The 17,633-nt window shown below is 48.4% G+C and overlaps 1 protein-coding gene across 4 annotated transcripts in view; it reads right to left on the bottom strand.

Moving 5' to 3' along the window:
* The window catches only part of EFR3B (EFR3 homolog B), a 114,127-nt gene that overhangs the window by 19,225 nt on the left and 77,269 nt on the right, over nt 1-17,633 (bottom strand). For 2 of the 4 annotated variants that reach the window (XM_064295116.1, XM_064295115.1), the window contains exons 5-13: nt 13,622-13,743; nt 8,178-8,327; nt 6,812-6,946; nt 6,234-6,312; nt 5,224-5,359; nt 4,815-4,976; nt 3,913-4,024; nt 3,475-3,526; nt 552-724 (exon numbers count right to left, since the gene is read on the bottom strand). In XM_064295116.1, the coding sequence (XP_064151186.1) occupies nt 552-724; nt 3,475-3,526; nt 3,913-4,024; nt 4,815-4,976; nt 5,224-5,359; nt 6,234-6,312; nt 6,812-6,946; nt 8,178-8,327; nt 13,622-13,743 (1,121 nt within the window). The remainder of the gene's footprint in view (nt 1-551; nt 725-3,474; nt 3,527-3,912; nt 4,025-4,814; nt 4,977-5,223; nt 5,360-6,233; nt 6,313-6,811; nt 6,947-8,177; nt 8,328-13,621; nt 13,744-17,633) is intronic. The other 2 variants (XM_064295117.1, XM_064295118.1) reach the window with 2 other exon arrangements.

Raw genomic sequence — 17,633 nt, 5'->3', positions numbered from 1 at the left:
CACTATGATGGTTAATTTTTTGTGTCAACTTGGCTAGGCTATGGTTCCCAGTTCTTTGGCCAAATACTAGTCCAGTTGCTGTTCTGTAATATAATGTAATGTATTTTTTTTTAATGTAATTACCTCTGATAATGTAATCCAATGAAATGTAATCAGTCAATCAGTTGAAAATGGAGTTTCCCTAGGTGTTAATATTTTGGCAGAACTCTACTCTGCACTCTTCTCATTGCCTGACTTATGGACTTTGGATTTGCCAACCCCCCACAATTGAGTGAAACAATTCCTTGAAGTAAATCTCTCCCTATATCTCTTTCTTTCATTGGTTCAGTTTCTCTAGAAAACCCTGACAAATCCTCTCCCAGGCACAAGGTCTCTCCTCCCCTTGCCTACCCAGTACCCCAGGGTCAATCTCTGTGATCAACCCTCTGGTGGGTCTCCCTGGCTACCTCAATGGTCCTCCCACCTGGTTGTGAGGCTACTGGCCAAGAAGACAGACTCTGTGGGGCATCTTCTCCCCTATCACCCATCAGCTGGAGGGATCCCAAGTTCACCTGATGGTAGAGAACTTGTGGCGGTTGCCATGACGATCAATGAAACTGATGAGAATCTCCAGAACGAAGAGACGGATTTCTGCATCCTCCATGAGGGCAGTGGAGAGAAGGCGGTCCAGGAAGTTGCTGGGCAGGGCAGACATCATGTTGCTACACTGGAAGCCTGTAGATACCTGCAGGGGAGCCCAGGATCGGAGTGCTTAGTGACACCCCCTCTCAGGCACAGGGGGGACAGGGGGTTTCCAGTAGAAGTTGGGTCTAAAGTATCCATCCTCTTGAGACATCTCTCAATCCATCCCTGCCCCTCCACTCAGGCCCTGGGTGCCATAGGAAACCTTTTGAACACTCCATCAGCCACCGAGACAACCTGCTCAGCTTGGCTCAGTAGACATGTGGGTGGATGCGGATGGTGTGCAGGGACAGTAAGTTGTTAAAAGAAAGGAAGGACCCAGACTAGGCAAACACATAGAGGCCAAAGTTTATCAGTGGTTACCAGGGAGGGGTGGGAGAGAGATGGGGAGCTATTGCTTAAGAGACACTGAGTTCCTGTTAAGGGTGAGAAAAACATTTGGAAATGGATAGAGATGATGGTTGTACAACATGGGAGGTGTAAATAATGTCACTGAATTGTACAGGTAGAAATGGTTGAAATGGCAAATATTTTGTTATAAAATTCCACCACAATTTTTTAAAAAAGCAAGCAAGATACGAGCACTAGAGGGGAACAGGAGCCAGGGAACCCCTGAACCTAATATTCCAGAACATCTTCCACAATCATAATTCTTCATGAAGAGTATGGACAATCACAAAGGAATAGAGACGGTGTATGAACGGCTGGGCTGGGCTGAAGAATCAGACCCCATACACATGACAACAACCAAAGACCACACACAGCATTTGGTTACATCCCCTTGTTATGGTGCTAAGGGGGGAGGGGTCTTCTGATTAAAGCCAGTTGGCATAAGCATATACATCATACATGGTATCGTCAAAGCATTCAAAAGCAGCAAAACATATGCAATGCTAAGCTTGTATTGCAAAACAATGCCTTTGATGATTCAGAAGGTCCCTGAGGATCTAGTATAGCCTGGGGCATCGACAGCGAACGTCAGTGTTCACTGATGATCCCTTGAGATGCATCTGAGTGTGTCCCAAACTGTCTCCCTAACAAAATGCCAGGTACAAAATAAAAAAAAAAAAAAAAACTCGTTGATGTTGAGTCTATTCTGACTCATAGCAACCCTACAGGACAGAGTGGAACTGCCCCATAGGGTTTCCAAGGAGCAGCTGGTGGTTTCGAACTGCTCATCTTTTGGTTAGCAGCCGTAGCTCACCATAGCTCTTAACCATTATGCTACCAGGGCTCCAGGTACAAAATAGTGAGGGTAAACTTAGCAAAGAAATGGCAGACCAAGGGGGTAACTGGAGATGGGCAGTGTCAGCGTGAAAAAGCTTTATAAAAATAGAGTGAGATGAAGGCGATGGGCTGGGGAAGGCCTGAGACTGGGCATCTGTGCAGATGGACAGGGCTAGAACAGAGAGACAGCTGAGGGGTGAGATGGGAGCCTAGGGAGGGAAGGGGAGTGAGGAACTTCCAACTCAGCATAAGAAGTCTGAAATCTGATGTACAACAATCAGGAACTAAGACCCACTGTTTAATAAGGGCAACATGTGGGGAGCAGCATTTCTAGAAAGTTCTTCCCGTGGTTGTGTTTGATAGGTGAGGAGAGATGGAACAACTAGAGAATTATCTAGTCATGAGAGTTGCAGAGTTTATGCTAGGGCTGTGCATGAGAATACCTGGTGGGGGGGCTTTTTATAAAGACAGATTCTAGGACCCCACTCAGGCCATGGCTTAAAATCTATAGGGAATCTATATAATTTAACAAGTGGATCATGGGACTGGCTTCTAAGAACAACAGCTGTAGACTCCAGTGAGGGCTGCAAGGATGGTAAAGAAGAGGTGTATGAAACACTGATGAATGGAAAGATGGTAGCTGGGAGACTGAGGCTGGTACAAGTGCCAAGGGGGAAACAGAGAGGAAGGACCTGGGAAGGGCCTTAGAGAGAAAAAGGGCAGAACCCCCAGGAAAGCCAATGAATTTCATCTTAAGATAATGCCTGAGTTACAGGCCCTCAGCAGCTGTCTTAGTTACACAGTGCTGCTATAACAGAAACACCGCAAGCGGATGGCTTTATCAGGTAGAATTTCATTCTCTCACAGTCCAGGAGGCTAGACGTCTGAATTCAGAGTGCCAGCTCCTGGCAAAGGCCTTTGCTCTCTGTCAGCTCTGGGGAAGGTCCTTGTCATCAATCTTCCCCTGATCTAGAAGCTTATCCGTGCAGGGCCCTGGGCCCAAAGGATGCACTTTGCTCCTGGCACTACATTCTTGGTGGTATGAGGTCTCCCTGTCTCTTTGCTCACTTCTCTCTTTTATAGCCAAAAAGATTGATAAAACCTAATCTTGTAGCTTGAGTCCTGCCTTGTTAACCTAACTGCCCCCAATCTTGCCTCGTTAACATCATAGTGGTAGGATTTACAAAACATAGAAAAATCACATCAGATGACAAAAACGGTGGACAATCACACAATACTGGGAATCACGGCCTAGTCAAGTTGACACACATTTTTAGGGGACAAAGCTCAATCCAAAACAGTAGTGTACAAGGAAGATCTGTGAAAATTAGACACAGGCTTTCTACCTGCTCTGGGTGACCCAGCTCTGTGGGTGTCCAACCTAGCTAGCAGAGTGCACCTTTCCCCTGGGCTGATGCAGCCCTGTGCCAGGGCACACAAGCTGATTTCAGTCCCCTACTTGTCCATTTGACTGGGCAGTATGCAACCTGAACAGCTGTATGTGGTCCCTTGGAGGGCACGGCCTCCTGATGATTCAGAGCAGGAACGGGGACAAGACAGGCTCACCTGAAGGAGGGATTTCAGCAGCATGATCTGGGTCAGCCGGTTCCTGTTCTCCCTGCAGACCAGAAGACACAAACACTCAGCAGGCTGTGATGTGGGCAGAGGTCCCACACCTGCCTGCTCAGCTTCCCCCACCCCCGACTAGCTTTTTCATTAGGCTTGTCTTGTTAGGTTACCCAGGACAGGGACTGCCAGACCCAGGAAGCACACGAGGGAATGAAGGTGGAGGTGGTGGTTATTGGTGGGGCAGCCTGAGGAATTGTTCTGGGACCCGAGGCTCCCACTAAAGGTTGGTGAGTGATTTGGGAGTAGAAAGAGAAGAGAGGGCAGAGTCAGGAGAGGCAGGGTGGACAAAGGAGAGAGCCTGAAAACATGGAAAGGGGCAGCTGGGGAGGGATCTGAGCTAGAAGAGGAAGAAGGGGAGGAGACATGGAGGCTCACCCCGTTCTCCCTGTCTCCATGGGGTGGTGCAGAGAAGGCAGCGGGACCTTGCTCATGATGAAGAGGATCACCTCTGAGCGCTGGTACGTGGGCAGCGTGGTGGCAAAGGAGCCTGCAGAGAGGAAGGTGGAGAGGCTTGGCCCAGGTCAGGCCAACAGGTGCCTCTCTTGGCTCAGCCTTTCAGCCAGGCTACTGCCTGGAACGGTCTGGATGTGACTCTGCCTCTAGACAAAGGGGCAGGCATTGGACGGCTCCAGACAGCTCTTCTAGGCTGTAGGTCCTTCTCTTGTTATTCCTGAGGCTTTGGTTAAGGTCTCTGCTCAACACTGGGTGTGTAGGTGAGGAGACAGAAGAGCTCAGCCCTGGAACGTGGTTCCCATCTGGGCTCTTCCACCAGCTGCTCCGCTGTGTGCCCTTGGGTACCTCCAGGGTTCTTACTGGCTCCACCCATGAATGGGGCTCATTCCCGCCCTGCCCTTCCCTGAGCTGATGGGCAGCCCACACGGCACTATAGGCAGGAAGGCGCTGAAAGTGATGTGCCCTCACACACTTGTTGGAGGCCTTATAAGTCTTCCCTCCACTCCCCTGTGCACAGAAATCTTTCTCCACGGCCTTTTCCCATTTCCTCCCTTCCCCCTTTCCCTTCCTCACTCCTCCTCTCCAGTTGCATCAGGCTGGCCTAGTGGGAGCTGGGGTGAAGGGAGAGTGTGCCTTCCTTTCCTTAGCCTTTGATCTGAAGTCCTGGTGAGAAGCCCGCTGAGATTGTCCTGTGCTGCACCAGGCCTGGGTATGGCCAGTCCACTAGCTGAGTGCCCCAGGGACTGAGGCTTCATTTCCCCAGCACCCATCACTACCTCCCACCACAGTCGGCCTGCTGCCCTCTGCCCCTCCCCTGGCCGCACCTATGGTCTTGATAACGGCCTCCTGGAACATGCGCTCCTCGTGCTCCTTGATGGTCTTGGCGCCGAGGCTGATGGCCCCATCGTAGCTCCCAGTCAGCGCGTAGTCGATGCTGAGCCGCAGCTGCCTCAGCAGAGTGTTGAACATCTCCAGCACTGTGGGCCCTGACACAGTGGGGGAGACTCAAAGCCAGGGCTGCACCCCCTCATCCTCCCCTGCCCTGGTCACCAGAAAGCCAGGCCCACTTCAAGCAGATGCTTGCTTTCTCTGCCCCCACCTTCTCCCCTGAGTCTGAGGCCATCCTGCTGTCCCTTGCCCTAAAGGAAGGCAGCCCCCCACAAGGGCAGTTCTTTGTCTAGGGTGTCCTTAGGGGGCTTTCAGCCCTCACACCATCACGTAGGGTCCCCTTACCAACAGAGCCGGTGGCAGCGATGATGGCAGCTTCAGACAGGACCTCCACGATGCCCGCCCGCACAGTGGCTGCACTGCGGCTGTTCGCATCCAGATGGCTCAGGAGCTGCTGGATAACCAGGTGGGAGTGCTGCGGCTGGGGGGAGGAAGACCGTGCTGTCCCCAAACAGCTGAGGCACCCTCTATTAGGACCCAAAGACTAGGGCAAACAAAAGTGATGATACCAAGGGCAGCTGGCACTAGACGGGGCATTCAGACACCCCAGTTCCTTTACCTGGAGCCTCTCCCCACTTGGTCCAACAAAGAACAGTCAAGTCCCAGTGAAGACCTGGGTTTCCACATTTTTCCTGGGCCCTTTCATTTCAAATGGGTCAAAAACCATTTTTAAAATATTTTCTTTCTTGTCATTTTCCCCTGGCCTCAGGTCTTCCTGGTAAGGGCCATGAGAGGCCATATGGTTTAGCTCAGTGCTGCTCAAAGGGTGGCCCTGGGTGGTGCACACAGTTAATGTGCTCGGCTACTAACTGAAAGGTTGGAGGTTTGTGTCCACCCAGGAGTGCCTTGAAAGAAAGGCCTGGTGATCTGCTTCCAAAAAAACAACCCCTGAAAACCCTCATGGAGCCCACTTCTACTCTGACACACATGGGGTGGTCATGAGTTGGAATCAACATGACGGCAACTAGAGCTGGATGCTCAAAGGGTGGCCTGTGGACTGGTGCCCATTCAAGATGTCTGAGATGTGTTTACACCAAGATTAGTACAGAAGTTGAGAGTAAGCGTTTAGTAGGCAATTTGACATTGCTGTGGAAGCCAGCTACGGGGTTGATGGGTTTGTAGTTGGAGTTTTTCATTTCATTTTTCTAGGAATTCTTTTTGATTGTATTTTGTAGAAGTATTAGTTGATGGTGTATTGGAAATTAAACCGGTCCACAGCTAATTTAAGCAGCACTAGTTTAGACAACTAGGAACTTAGGATATGAGGAACCATTGGGCCAGGGGAGCCACCATACCTGAATTGAGTACATGATGATTTTAAAGCAACGGATGGCGAACACCTTGGGTTCCCAGAGAGAATGGTTATCCAGATGGCTGTGAGGGCGAGAATATGGGGGATTGACGATGAAACACAAGTGATGTCAGAGAGGAGAGGTCTGGGGGAAGAGGGGCCCCTCACATAGCTCCAGGTGAGTGAGAAAGGGCTTGTGGGGTGCAGGCGAGAGAAGGGAATCATGAGGGCCCTCAGGCAGTCCCAGCCCCTGAGCTAGAGAGAGATCAAGGAACTAGGGTCTGTAGCTGTGGACACAGGAATGAACCAGGCATCTTCCTTCAGTTTCAGATGCCCTCCTCTCCCCGAAACTGCCCTTGCCACTGGGTGGTGGCTTTTGCTTTCATAATGCAGGGTCCTCAGCACAAAGATGGGACCGGCTTGCCCAGCTGATTGGATGACCCAGACTTGGGATCTCCCCAGTGCTCCTTGGCCACAGCGTCACAGCTGTGATGCCTCCATCTTTTCTGGAGTCAGTGAGGACATACTGGGGGTTTGAAAGACTGAAAAGCTGAAGGCTTCAGTGTGGGAGGAGCCACTCACATGAGAACAGGCTTGATGGCGTTTTTGATGTTGCCAAAGGCAGCCCGGCCCAGCAGTTCTCGAAGGCACCTCTCAGCCAGCTCGGCAGGGTTTTCCTTTTCCTTCTCTGGGGCTTGCAGGGGTGAGGGGGACCGGCTGTGGGGACACAAAGAAGGATGGAATGCAAGGCTGGGTCAGGCTTTGTGTGCCCCTGGGTGTCTAAGCTTTATCCATGCCAGTGATGACAGGTGACACGCAGGAATCTGATGCAGGCTACACTAGGTAACAGGAATAGTCAGGACTGTCAGGAACTAAAACATGTGAACAGCCCGGAGGGTGGTAAGACTAGGGGACAAGGGAAACAGGTCCTTTTCTGGAAATTCTAAGGATAGGCCCAACATGCCTCTGTGGGAAGGATTCCTGAGCACTATGGGCCTCATGAAGCACAGACCAGGAGTGCCCGATGCACCACAGGCTCAGGAAGGGACATGAAGAGTGGGAGGCAGACGAGGGCAGGAGAAAGCAAAAGAAAGTGGGAGAAAGAAGAAGGGAAAAGCGGCAGCGGGAGAAGCAGGAGAAAGGAAAGCCATGGTAATTGACTCAGGCGTGACTTAATGGTACCAAGTCACAGGGTCCCAAGTCCCAGAACTGGACAGAATAAGGAACCCCAGGTCTCTCCCACCCCAGACTATGGAGATTGCACCGTGAGCTGTTATTCCCGAACTGGCCACCAGAGAGCACACTTACTTTTCCCTGACAGAAAGTGAGAAGCCCAGGGTCTTCAGCCAGCATCACGCTCAGCCACGGTGGGTCAGCAACATCAATACTTGCCTCTATCCCATTTCACAGAGGGGAAGAGCAAGGGGCAGGGATGGGAATGAATCCCATGCCGAGGGCCTCCCAGGTTAAAATTCAGTATCTGCCAATTCCTCTTGAGTGGCTGCCACTGCTGGCTGGTCAAACCATCACATGAGATACCATCAGGAAATGAGGGGAAGGGAATGCCGGAGGGAAAGTCCTTAGTAACTGGAGCCATGAAAGGTATTTTAAAACCTCCTTGGCCTGCTGTTTCCAGAGAGACAAAGGTAACCCACTCTGGGTTCTCTGTGTTCTGACCAGCAGACCCCTGCCCCCTGGGTGTCCAGCACCATCATTGTCCTGCCTTTGTTAACACAGATGTTAAGGGCAACAGCAGGCTGGCAGAGTGCTACACCCAAGTCTCCTACGGAGCCAGCTGTGGACTCACTGGCAGAACAAGCCTCAAATGCCAAGATCCCTGGCCTTGAGCCTAGGTTTTACTGACCAGCCCGAGTCATGTGGTTCCCGAGCTGCCTGGGAGGGCCTGGTGTCTCCACTCTCCCAGCCCAACCCTGGCCCACCTGCTCACCTCTCTGCCTCCTCCACATGCTGCAGGTTGAAAAGCAGCGAGGGGACGATCTTGTCCATGTGCTGTGGGTCCCAGATGTTGGCCTGCAACTCATCATTCACCGTCTTCCTCACCACCCCTTGCAGGCCTTTAATGCCCGACATTCGGATCCTGTAAGGAAAAGGGCAAATTGGGACCACAAAGTCCTCGAGCCCGAGAAGTCCAGCTTCTGAGGCAGGAGAGGAGCACAGTTCAGGGGTTAGGGATGTGTCCATCAGTCAAAGGGCAGAATGGAGACCACCTTCTCCGTTTCACAGGACGTGACCTTCCAGCTGGCTGATTTCTTGTGCTGGTGGACATGACCTCAGGAAGCCATGTCTTCTGCTCGTCTCAGATACTCCCAGACTGCTTTTACCCTGCTACCACCCTGGCTGCATCCCTAGGGTGCTGGTTGGTCTAGGTTCCCTCTCTTTAACACTCGCCTAGGTTTGTTCCACTTGGGCCCAAGATATAAGAGCTCAAAGCACTGCCAAGAACTGATGAGGTAAAATCTAGGATCATGAGCAACTTATTTTGGGGGCGGGGGGGAGGAGCATCTGTAGGGAGAAGCAGAGAGCTGGCAGGCTCTCTAGGCACAAAAGGTTTTTGGCTGGGCTAGGTTGGCTGAGAAACAGGAGGAGAAATTGAGAAACAGTATGAAGGGGCCCTTTTTTCACTCTCCATCCCACTGGGCTAGCCCAGGGTCAGCATGGCCTCGCAGGAGGGAGCCCTTTTCACAGCCCACTTATTCCAGACTCAAGTTTTTCTCTCTCTTTTTTAAACCAATCTCCTTATTTTCTGATTATAAAATAATATGTGCTAGTTGTAGAAAAGTATAGAGGAGAGAAAATGTACCCCTATGGTCACCACAAGGAGCCCTGGTGGCACAGTGATTGAGTGCTCAGCTGCTAACTGAAAGGCCAGTGGTTCGAATCCACTAGCTGCTCAGTGGGAGAAAGCTGTGACAGGCTGCTTCCGTAAAGATTACAGCCTTGGAAACCCTACGGGACAGCTCTACTCTGTCCTATAGCATCACTATGAGTCAGAATTGACTCGACAGCAACAGGAAGGTCACCACTCAAAGATAACCATTATCAGCATTTCAGTGCCTTTCCTTCCATCTGTGCATATAGGAACCTATTGCAGATTTAATTTGTATTGGCTTTTTTCACATAATATTGTATTACAGGGGAGTCCTGGTGGTGCAGTGGTTAAGAGTTCAGCTGCTAACCAAAAGGTCAGCAGTTTCGAACCAAAATTTGGAAATCCTTTAGGGCAGTTCTACTTTGTCCTGTAGGGTTGCTATGAGTCAGAATTGACTCGATGACAATGGGGTTTTCTTTTTTTTTTGATATTAGAGCCATTTTCCCATATCATTAATTCTTCATAAATATGTTGAATGGTTGTGTGACATATTAGCATAAAAACTTTCTAAACTACTCTACTATGGATCATTTAAGTTGTTTACAAATTTTTGCTACCATAAATAATGCTATGACGGATATCGTTGTATAAAAATGTTTTACTATGTTTCGAATCATTACCATGAGTAGCATTACTAAATCGAAAGATAAGGAACGAAAGGCTCCCAAATGCTGCCGAATGATTCTCCCCACCGATGCACAAACTGCAGGAGAACACTGTCTCTGCATCCACACCAGTGCTGCCATCTCCTGTAAACATCTGTTCAATTTTATGGCTCAGAAAAATCGTTGCCTCTTATAGCTACCTTAATTCACACCCTTTTGATTAGTAATGGAGTAAAGGATTTTTTTCTAAGCGTTTAGTTGCCATTTGTATTTTCAGCTTCAGTTTTAAGTGGGATCAGCAGGGTGCTACTCTGGCCTGCTCGGGCCACGGTTTTTTCAACCACCTCATATGCATGCAAAAGCTGGACAACGGAAAAGGAAGAAGATGAATTGATGCATTTGAACTGTGGTGTTGGCAAAGAATACTGAACGTACCATGGACTGCCAGAACGTACAAATCAGTCTTAGAAGAAATACAACCAGAACGCTCCTTAGAAGCGAGGATGGAGAGACTTTGGCTCACTTGCTTAGGACATGTCATCAGGAAAGACCAATTGCTACAAAAGGACATCATGTTTGGTAAAGGGTCAGGGAAAATGAGGAAAACCCTCAACGAGATGGATTGACACGATAGCTGCAACGACAGCATCAGACATATCAATGATCATGAAGATGGCGCAGGACCGGGCAACGCTTTGTTTTGTTATGCGTAAGGCTGCCATGAGTGGAAGCCAGCTGGATGACAATTAACAATAACAACACTATAACGCAGTGATGATGCCCTGATGGAACCCAGCACATCTGTCACTGCTAAGGCTGAGAATGAGGAACAGGAGACCTCAGGGAATAGGGTGTACATAGAGAGAGGCCAAAGGAGGAGGAAGGAAGAAGACCGGTGCCAGAAGATTCCTCTCACCCGGGCAGGCCTTCCTCTCATGGAAGGCGACTGCCGTGGTACATAGTCTGAGGATACTAATGGTGCTGCCTGGTTGCCAGGGGTAAGCCTTGGTAACCCTACCCTTGATGCTCAGTAAGCTCCTGACGCCGTCAGAATGCAGTGCTGACCATGTCTGCTTTTGTGCCTTCTCCTCCTCCTGCTGAAGACTGATTGTGTGTCTATGTGAATGAGTGAGCGAATGTGAGAAAGTGTGAATGTATGTGTGTGTGAATGTGTGCACGTGTGTATGTGTGTCTGCATGTGTGAGTATATGTGTGAGTGTGCATGTGTGAGTGAGTGTATGTGTGAGTGGGTAGCAGTATGAGGGGTGTCTCTTCCATTCCCCTACTGAAAGCCTGGCATGGCCTAAGTAGTCAGCACCTGTTACGGCCACACTAGTTACAATTTTACACTTTCTGCAACACCTGTTTCTGGACATGCCCCACCTGCTCTGGCCCCTTCTGCTTCTTCATAGCCATTTTGCAGTGAGGGAATTACTCAGGAAGTCAACACTGGGGAGAGGACAAGGGGCTCCTTCCTCCCCTAGCTCCTGCTAGCCTTGTCGTAGGACTGGGGAAGCCCAGCCGCAGAAAGCCCACGACTGGTTCACGACAGGGGACAGCGAGGATGCCAGGAGACTGCCATCCAGTAGCCCTGGGACCTGCCCAGCAGGTGTTCCATTGTCTTGGAAGCACTGGGAACTGGCAAACTTGGGGATGGAAAAATTGCCTGGACTCCACTCTCTTCCTGTTCCTCCAACCCAGATCATCAGCCATGGAGAAGCTGATTGCAAGTGGACACCCATAAGTTGGCCCTCTTGCGACCCCTCTGAGGTGCTGATGTAATGAAGGCAGCAGCATCATCTGAGTTCTGGAACAACCAATGGAGAATGTGTCTGCTCTTGGCCTGCTGGCCTGGTGACAACTTCAGCCTACCCACCTAACTCCTCCTGCAATGCTGACTGCTGTGAACAGTTTAGCCCCTGCCCCCTTCCTCTCCTCTTCTTCCTCTTTTAAACATATTCCATAGTTTCATATGGCCTCTCTAAGTTGATAACTCACTCTTTGTAGGCAGGGACCTACCTTCCTATTCTTTTGCATGAGACATCTATTTGGCATGAGACATCTATTTATTAATCCATCAAGCTGACTCTGTGTGCCTTGCTTTATGTATCTGCGTCAGCATATATTCAGGGAAATTTCTTTGTGATTTGTTTGAGGGATTTTATTTCTATGTCAATGAGTGTTTTCCCATGAGTTAATTATTTTTTCCAAGTTTGAGCATGTGTATGTGAAAGTGTATTCCCTAACTCAAGGTCTTTATCTGGAAGCATTCATTTGCTCATTCACTCAGCAAATGTTTATTGAGTGCCCACTGTCACCAGGCACTGTTTTAGCACTTGGGATGTGTCAGTGAACCAAAGAAAGACTCCTGCCCTCACTGAGCTTACATTCTAGTGCAGACAGACAGACAAGGAGTAAGACGCACAGTAAGAAAATTATAAAACATGTTTGCAGGGGATGAACACTTTGCATAAGGGGGAGGGGTGTGAGTGTGTGGGGACATTCAGGGTGAAGCTTCATTGACAGGGGACACTCAAGGAGGTGAGGGGGTAAGCTATGCAGGAAGCATTTCAGGCATAGGAACAGACTACACAAAGCACGGTGGCTGGAAGGTTTCTGGTGAGGAGATAAAGTGAGAGAGGCAGGGGAGTTTGCTGATGTAAGGACTCTGGTTTTTCTAATTGATCTGGGTGTACTTTTTTTTTGTGCTCTAGGTGAAAGTTTACAGTTAACTTCTCGTACAAAAATTTATACACATATTGTTATGTGACACTAGTTGCAATCCCTATAATGTGACAGCACACTCCCCCTTTCCACCCCAGGTTTCCTGCGTCCATTCATTCAGTTCCTGTCCCTTTCTGCCTTCTCTTTCTGCCTCTGGGCAGGGGCTGCCCATTTGGTCTCATGTATCTGCTTGTATTAAGCACACTCTTTGTGAGTATTATTTTATGTTTTATTGTCCAGTCTAATTTTTGTCTAAAGAGTAGGCTTTGGGAATGGTTTCAGTTCTGGGTTAACACAGCATCCAGGGGCCATAGTTTTGGGAGTTCCTCCAGTCTGTCAGACCATTAAGTCTGGTCTCTTTAATGTGAACTTGAGTTCTGCTTTGCACTTTTCTCCTGCTCCAGCTGGGACTCTCTGTTGTGTTCGTTGTCAGGATGGTCATTGATGGTAGCCAGGCACCATCTAGTTCTAGTCTCAGGCTGAGGGAGTCTCTGGTTTATATGGCCCATTTTGTCTCTTGCTCTAATATTTTCCTTGTGTCTTTGGTGTTCTTCATTCTCTATTGCTCCAAGTGGGCTAGGACCAATTGATGCATCTAAGATGGCCACTAACAAGCTTTTAAGACCTCAGATGCCACTCATCAAAGTGGGATGCATTACATTTTCTTGATAAACTTTGTTATGCCAATTGACCTAGCTGTCCCCTGAAACCATGGTCCCCAGGCCCCAGCCCTAGCTACTCTGTCCCTCTAAGTGTTTGGTCATCTGGGTGTACATTTTGATGAATAATGGTGAGTGACTGTGTTTCAGGGATGAATAAATGTATATAATTCTGAATAACAGAAAGTGTTCAGGGTGTGTGTGTATGTTTTGCTATTGGCTGTCAAATTGGGCTCAAAGTACCGTTAGCTTAAGTCCAGCCCTTTTTTCTGGCCCAAGAGGTGTTCCTTTGGGAACCAGGGGTTGGAGGCCAGCGCTGACTGCCTGCCCGAATAAGTCCAGGTGCTCTTGCTCCTTTTCTGTTCCCACAACCTCATGGGGGTTTTCTTCCCAGCAATATCAGAGCAGAAGTAGCACCAATGTGATCAGACAAGCACTGGCACTGGAACTCCCTAAGACCCATGGGGGCATCTGTCATGAGCTGAACAGGCCTCCCTCGCTTCCCGCTACTCACTTGGTCTTGATTTCCAAGTCGTCGTGGCTGGAGTGGCACATTTCACTGAACCGGGACACAAAGAAATCATAGCTCCGATGATAAGATGGAGTGTCCTCCTCGATGTTGGCAAACTTCACGAACTGTCAGGGAGAAGAGAGAGAAAAACACCCATTGTCCTCCTCACCTTCAGGGCTGTGTGACATGGCATCCCCATAACCCTGTTCCTCCCACCACAGTGAAGCCATGAGAAGCACACATCAGGGAACCCAGCTCCAGTTACCTCCCACAGCATACTTGGGAGCTCTGAGTTCCAACCTCTGCTCACCTTTCTTATCCACACAAGACTGGAAAACGTGGCTGTATTGTGTTGGATAGTGTTCTCCAAAATTCATGTCTATCTAGGATCTCAGGATGTGACTTTATTTGGAAATAGGGTCTTTGCAGATATAATTAGTTAAAATGAGGTCATACTGCATTAGGGTGGCCCCTAAATCCAGTGTCTGGAGTCCTTACAAGAAGGCCATGGGGGAGGAAGGAGGAAGGAGGAAAAGAGGATTCAACGCTTAGAGGATCCTGAGCTTCTGTTTAAGGGGATTGGAAATATTTCAGAATAGATAGGTAGGATGATGGTTGAACAACATGATGAACTTAATTTACATCACTCAACCATACATGTGAAGATTGTTGAGTTGGTAAATGTTTTGTTACATAAATATATTTACCACAATTAAAAAAAAAAAAAAAAGCCACATGAAGCCACAGGAGGCATCCAGGGAAGGAGGCCAAGTGATGATGGAGGCAGAGGCTGGAGGAAGGCAGCTACAAGCCAAGGAACACCAAGGATTGCTGGCAGCCACCAGAAGCTGGAAGAGGCAAGGGAGGTGTCTTCCCTAGAGCCTCCAGAGAGAGCATGGTCCTGGCCACACCTTGACTTTCGACTTCTAGCCTCCAGAACTATGAGAGAATAAATTTCTCTTACCTTAAGCCACCCTGTTTGTGGTACTTTATTAGAGGGCAGCCCCAGGAAATGAATACAATGGCCCTTCTCAGCCCTGCCCCTCTGGGGGGAACACAGGACAAAAAAAAATGGAGGAGGGAAAATGAAGCAGCTACCCGAAGCTCTGCTGCCGCTTTTTACATCGAGAGCAGCACCGAACACACACGGACTGAATGGCTGAGGGTTAATACTGGAACTGAGCAAAAGGAACTCTGGGAAACAAGAATACATCTGAGATTTGATTTAAAAAAATGTAATTGCTATTTTTATTGTCAAAAAAAATTTAGTGGACTTTTAAAGCTTGACATTTTAGTGCGGTAAACATTGCTCAGAGCCCTGGTGGCACAGTGGTTAAGAGCTACGGCTGCTAACCAAAAGGTCCACGGTTCGAATCCACTGCTACTTGGAAACCCCACGGGGCAGTTCTACTGTGCCCTGTAGGGTCGCTATGAGTCAGGGTCTGCTCGATGACGGCAACGGGGTTTGGTCTGGTTTTAAGCATTGCTCGGTATTCTCGGCTGCTAGACTCTGGCTGCGAGGCTCCGTTACAGTGCTGCACATTTGTAATTCTAAAGAGATGGTTTCAACTGAGTCCTGCAGAAGAGCAAGAACCACCGCCTAAATGGAGCTAAATTACTAAAAATCAAATATACTTCTTACAGAATATCTTGTTTTATGAAATAAATTTAGTACCCCAAACAATCCTAAAAAGATCAGATTTATAATAAAATACACTCTCCATTATTCTGCCTTGTATTATCATTAAATTTTTTACAAAATTTCTTGGTTCAAAAAGGATATACTACCCTCCCTAAAGTTCTCTAGTTAATATATTCGTGTAATATTCAGTATTAATTGTCAATCTGCTTCCCAAGTTAACTACTCAAAAGTTGCCAATAATTTTTTCTGGATTACAAATTTGCAGCTTCCACAAACATCATTGATTATTGTGGTGATTTGCCTTTGCAACAATAAATATACACTTTTTTTTCTACTGACTGATAAAATCTCAACATACAAAGCATATGAAATTTTTCCTTCCCAGTTACATCTGAAACGCATACATATCTTTGGAAATAAATATTAGTTATTAGCACTAAATCCACATGCATTGCTTGCATTATTGATGTGGTTATGCTGGAGAGACGGGTGATAATCCATGTAATCACATGGTCATTGATTATGTGTGAGTTCAGAAGTTCCAGAAACAATGCTAAATGGGCCTCTGGCTACAAGGCCTTCCAAAGCCCCCCAAGGCTAGAACACAGGCTTGTGCTGATTCCCAGGCTTTGGCTACCACAGGCAGGATGCCCCCAGGCTGGCCTGGGCCTGGTCAGGATGTCCGGCACACCAAGGGGACATATAGCTATAGGGGGTACCACATGCAGATCTGCCTCTGACTGGTGGTGGGACCTTTGAGTAAGACATTTAACTCCTAAGTTTTGGTTTTTCCATCTGGGAAATAAGCAGCCTAGTCTTCTCAAAGGCTCTTCCTTTTGTTATTTATATTTTACTTCAAAACTAGACGAAACAAACAAACAAAAACCCCAAACCCGTTGCAGTCCAGTCGATTCCGACTCATAGTGACTGTATAGGACAGAGTAGAAAGACTCCCATGGAGTTTCCAAGGAGCGCGAGGTGGATTCGAACTGAGGACCTTTTGGTTAACAGCTGTAGCTCTTAACCACTATGCCACCAGGGTTTCCAAAGCTAGGTGAGGCAGGTTTCCAAAACTAGATGAGGCAGCTTAAAATAAGACTACCCGTATGCATTCAACAGTGCACATACTTTATAATAATTAGAACAACACTGGGTGGGGAGGAAGATGAGAGGGAGGAGGGGGGCCAATAATAAAAGGGAAGAAACAGTCAAACAAAGACCTTGTCCCTAACTTTAGTGATTACATAGACTCAGATGTGTGTCAGGAGAATGAGAGACCAAACTTCGAATTCACCAATTTGGGCATTTGTGGACTAATGGCAATGAACCTTTAAGACCTTATATACTTCAGGCGCTACCCAATGCATAAGGAGTCCTGGTAGCACAGTGGCTAAGTCCTTGGCTGCTAATTAAAAGGTCAGCTTTTTAAAGCCACCAGCTACTCCATGCGAGAAAGATGTGGCAGACTGCTTCCGTAGAGATTCTGAGAAAACCAAACCAAACCCATTGCCATAGAGTCAATTCCAACTCATAGCGACCATATAGTGCTCATAGCCTTGGAAACCCTATGGGGGCAGTTCTACTGTGTCCTATAGGGTCACTATGAGTCATCTCTTTTATTTCTTAAAAGGGCTCTACATTAGAGAGATATTATTACTCTCATTTTATGGACAAGGAGACCGAGACCCCCAAAAAGTCCAGTCACTTGCCTGAGGAGCTGCAGGAGTAACCCCGCCTCCTCAGAGCCTGTGCCCTCAACCATTCCTTCACCATTGTACCCCAGGCAGGCGCCTCAGGCAGGCACTCCTCCCTGTAAACCCTCTCTAGGCTTTTATTCCTGCTCTTTGCTTTTCTAGTGCCTCAGGCCAGATGACCCCAGGAGAGTCGCTGGGAAAAGTGGGATACTGTTAAGGAAGAACAAGGGAGGACAAGGAAGCAGCAAACAGTGACCGTAGCTGGGTCTTAGTGAGGGTACGGGGTGGGTAGGATGGGATTGGAGGAGTGAGAGCTGGTTTTCAAACACTCCATAGGGCAGTCAGGCAGGTCTTGTCAACATGCAGATTTCTGGTACCAGCCCCAGACATGCTCAACCAAGAGGTCTTGGGGGAGGCCCAGGAATTTACCTTTTAAAAAGATCCCCAGAAGGCTTGGATGGGCTGGTCTGAGGCCCACACTTGGAAGAAATACAGGATCATTGACAGGTGACCTGGTTTCCCCTGCCCTCCCGCCCCCGCAACCAGCCTGCTTCTCTGAATGGATTCCTGATCTTTGTGAAATTGTGACACCAAATTCCTATTCCCCTTCAACTGTGATGTTCTTCTTCCTCAAAGTACCATGGAGCTACAATGAGATACCACCTCACCCCCATTAGAA

The sequence above is a fragment of the Loxodonta africana genome, chromosome 12 (genome assembly GCF_030014295.1).
Source record: "Loxodonta africana isolate mLoxAfr1 chromosome 12, mLoxAfr1.hap2, whole genome shotgun sequence".
Lineage (NCBI taxonomy): Eukaryota > Metazoa > Chordata > Mammalia > Proboscidea > Elephantidae > Loxodonta > Loxodonta africana.
The sequence above is the reverse complement of the archived record's forward strand: the minus strand, read 5'-3'. Positions and strand labels throughout refer to the sequence as shown.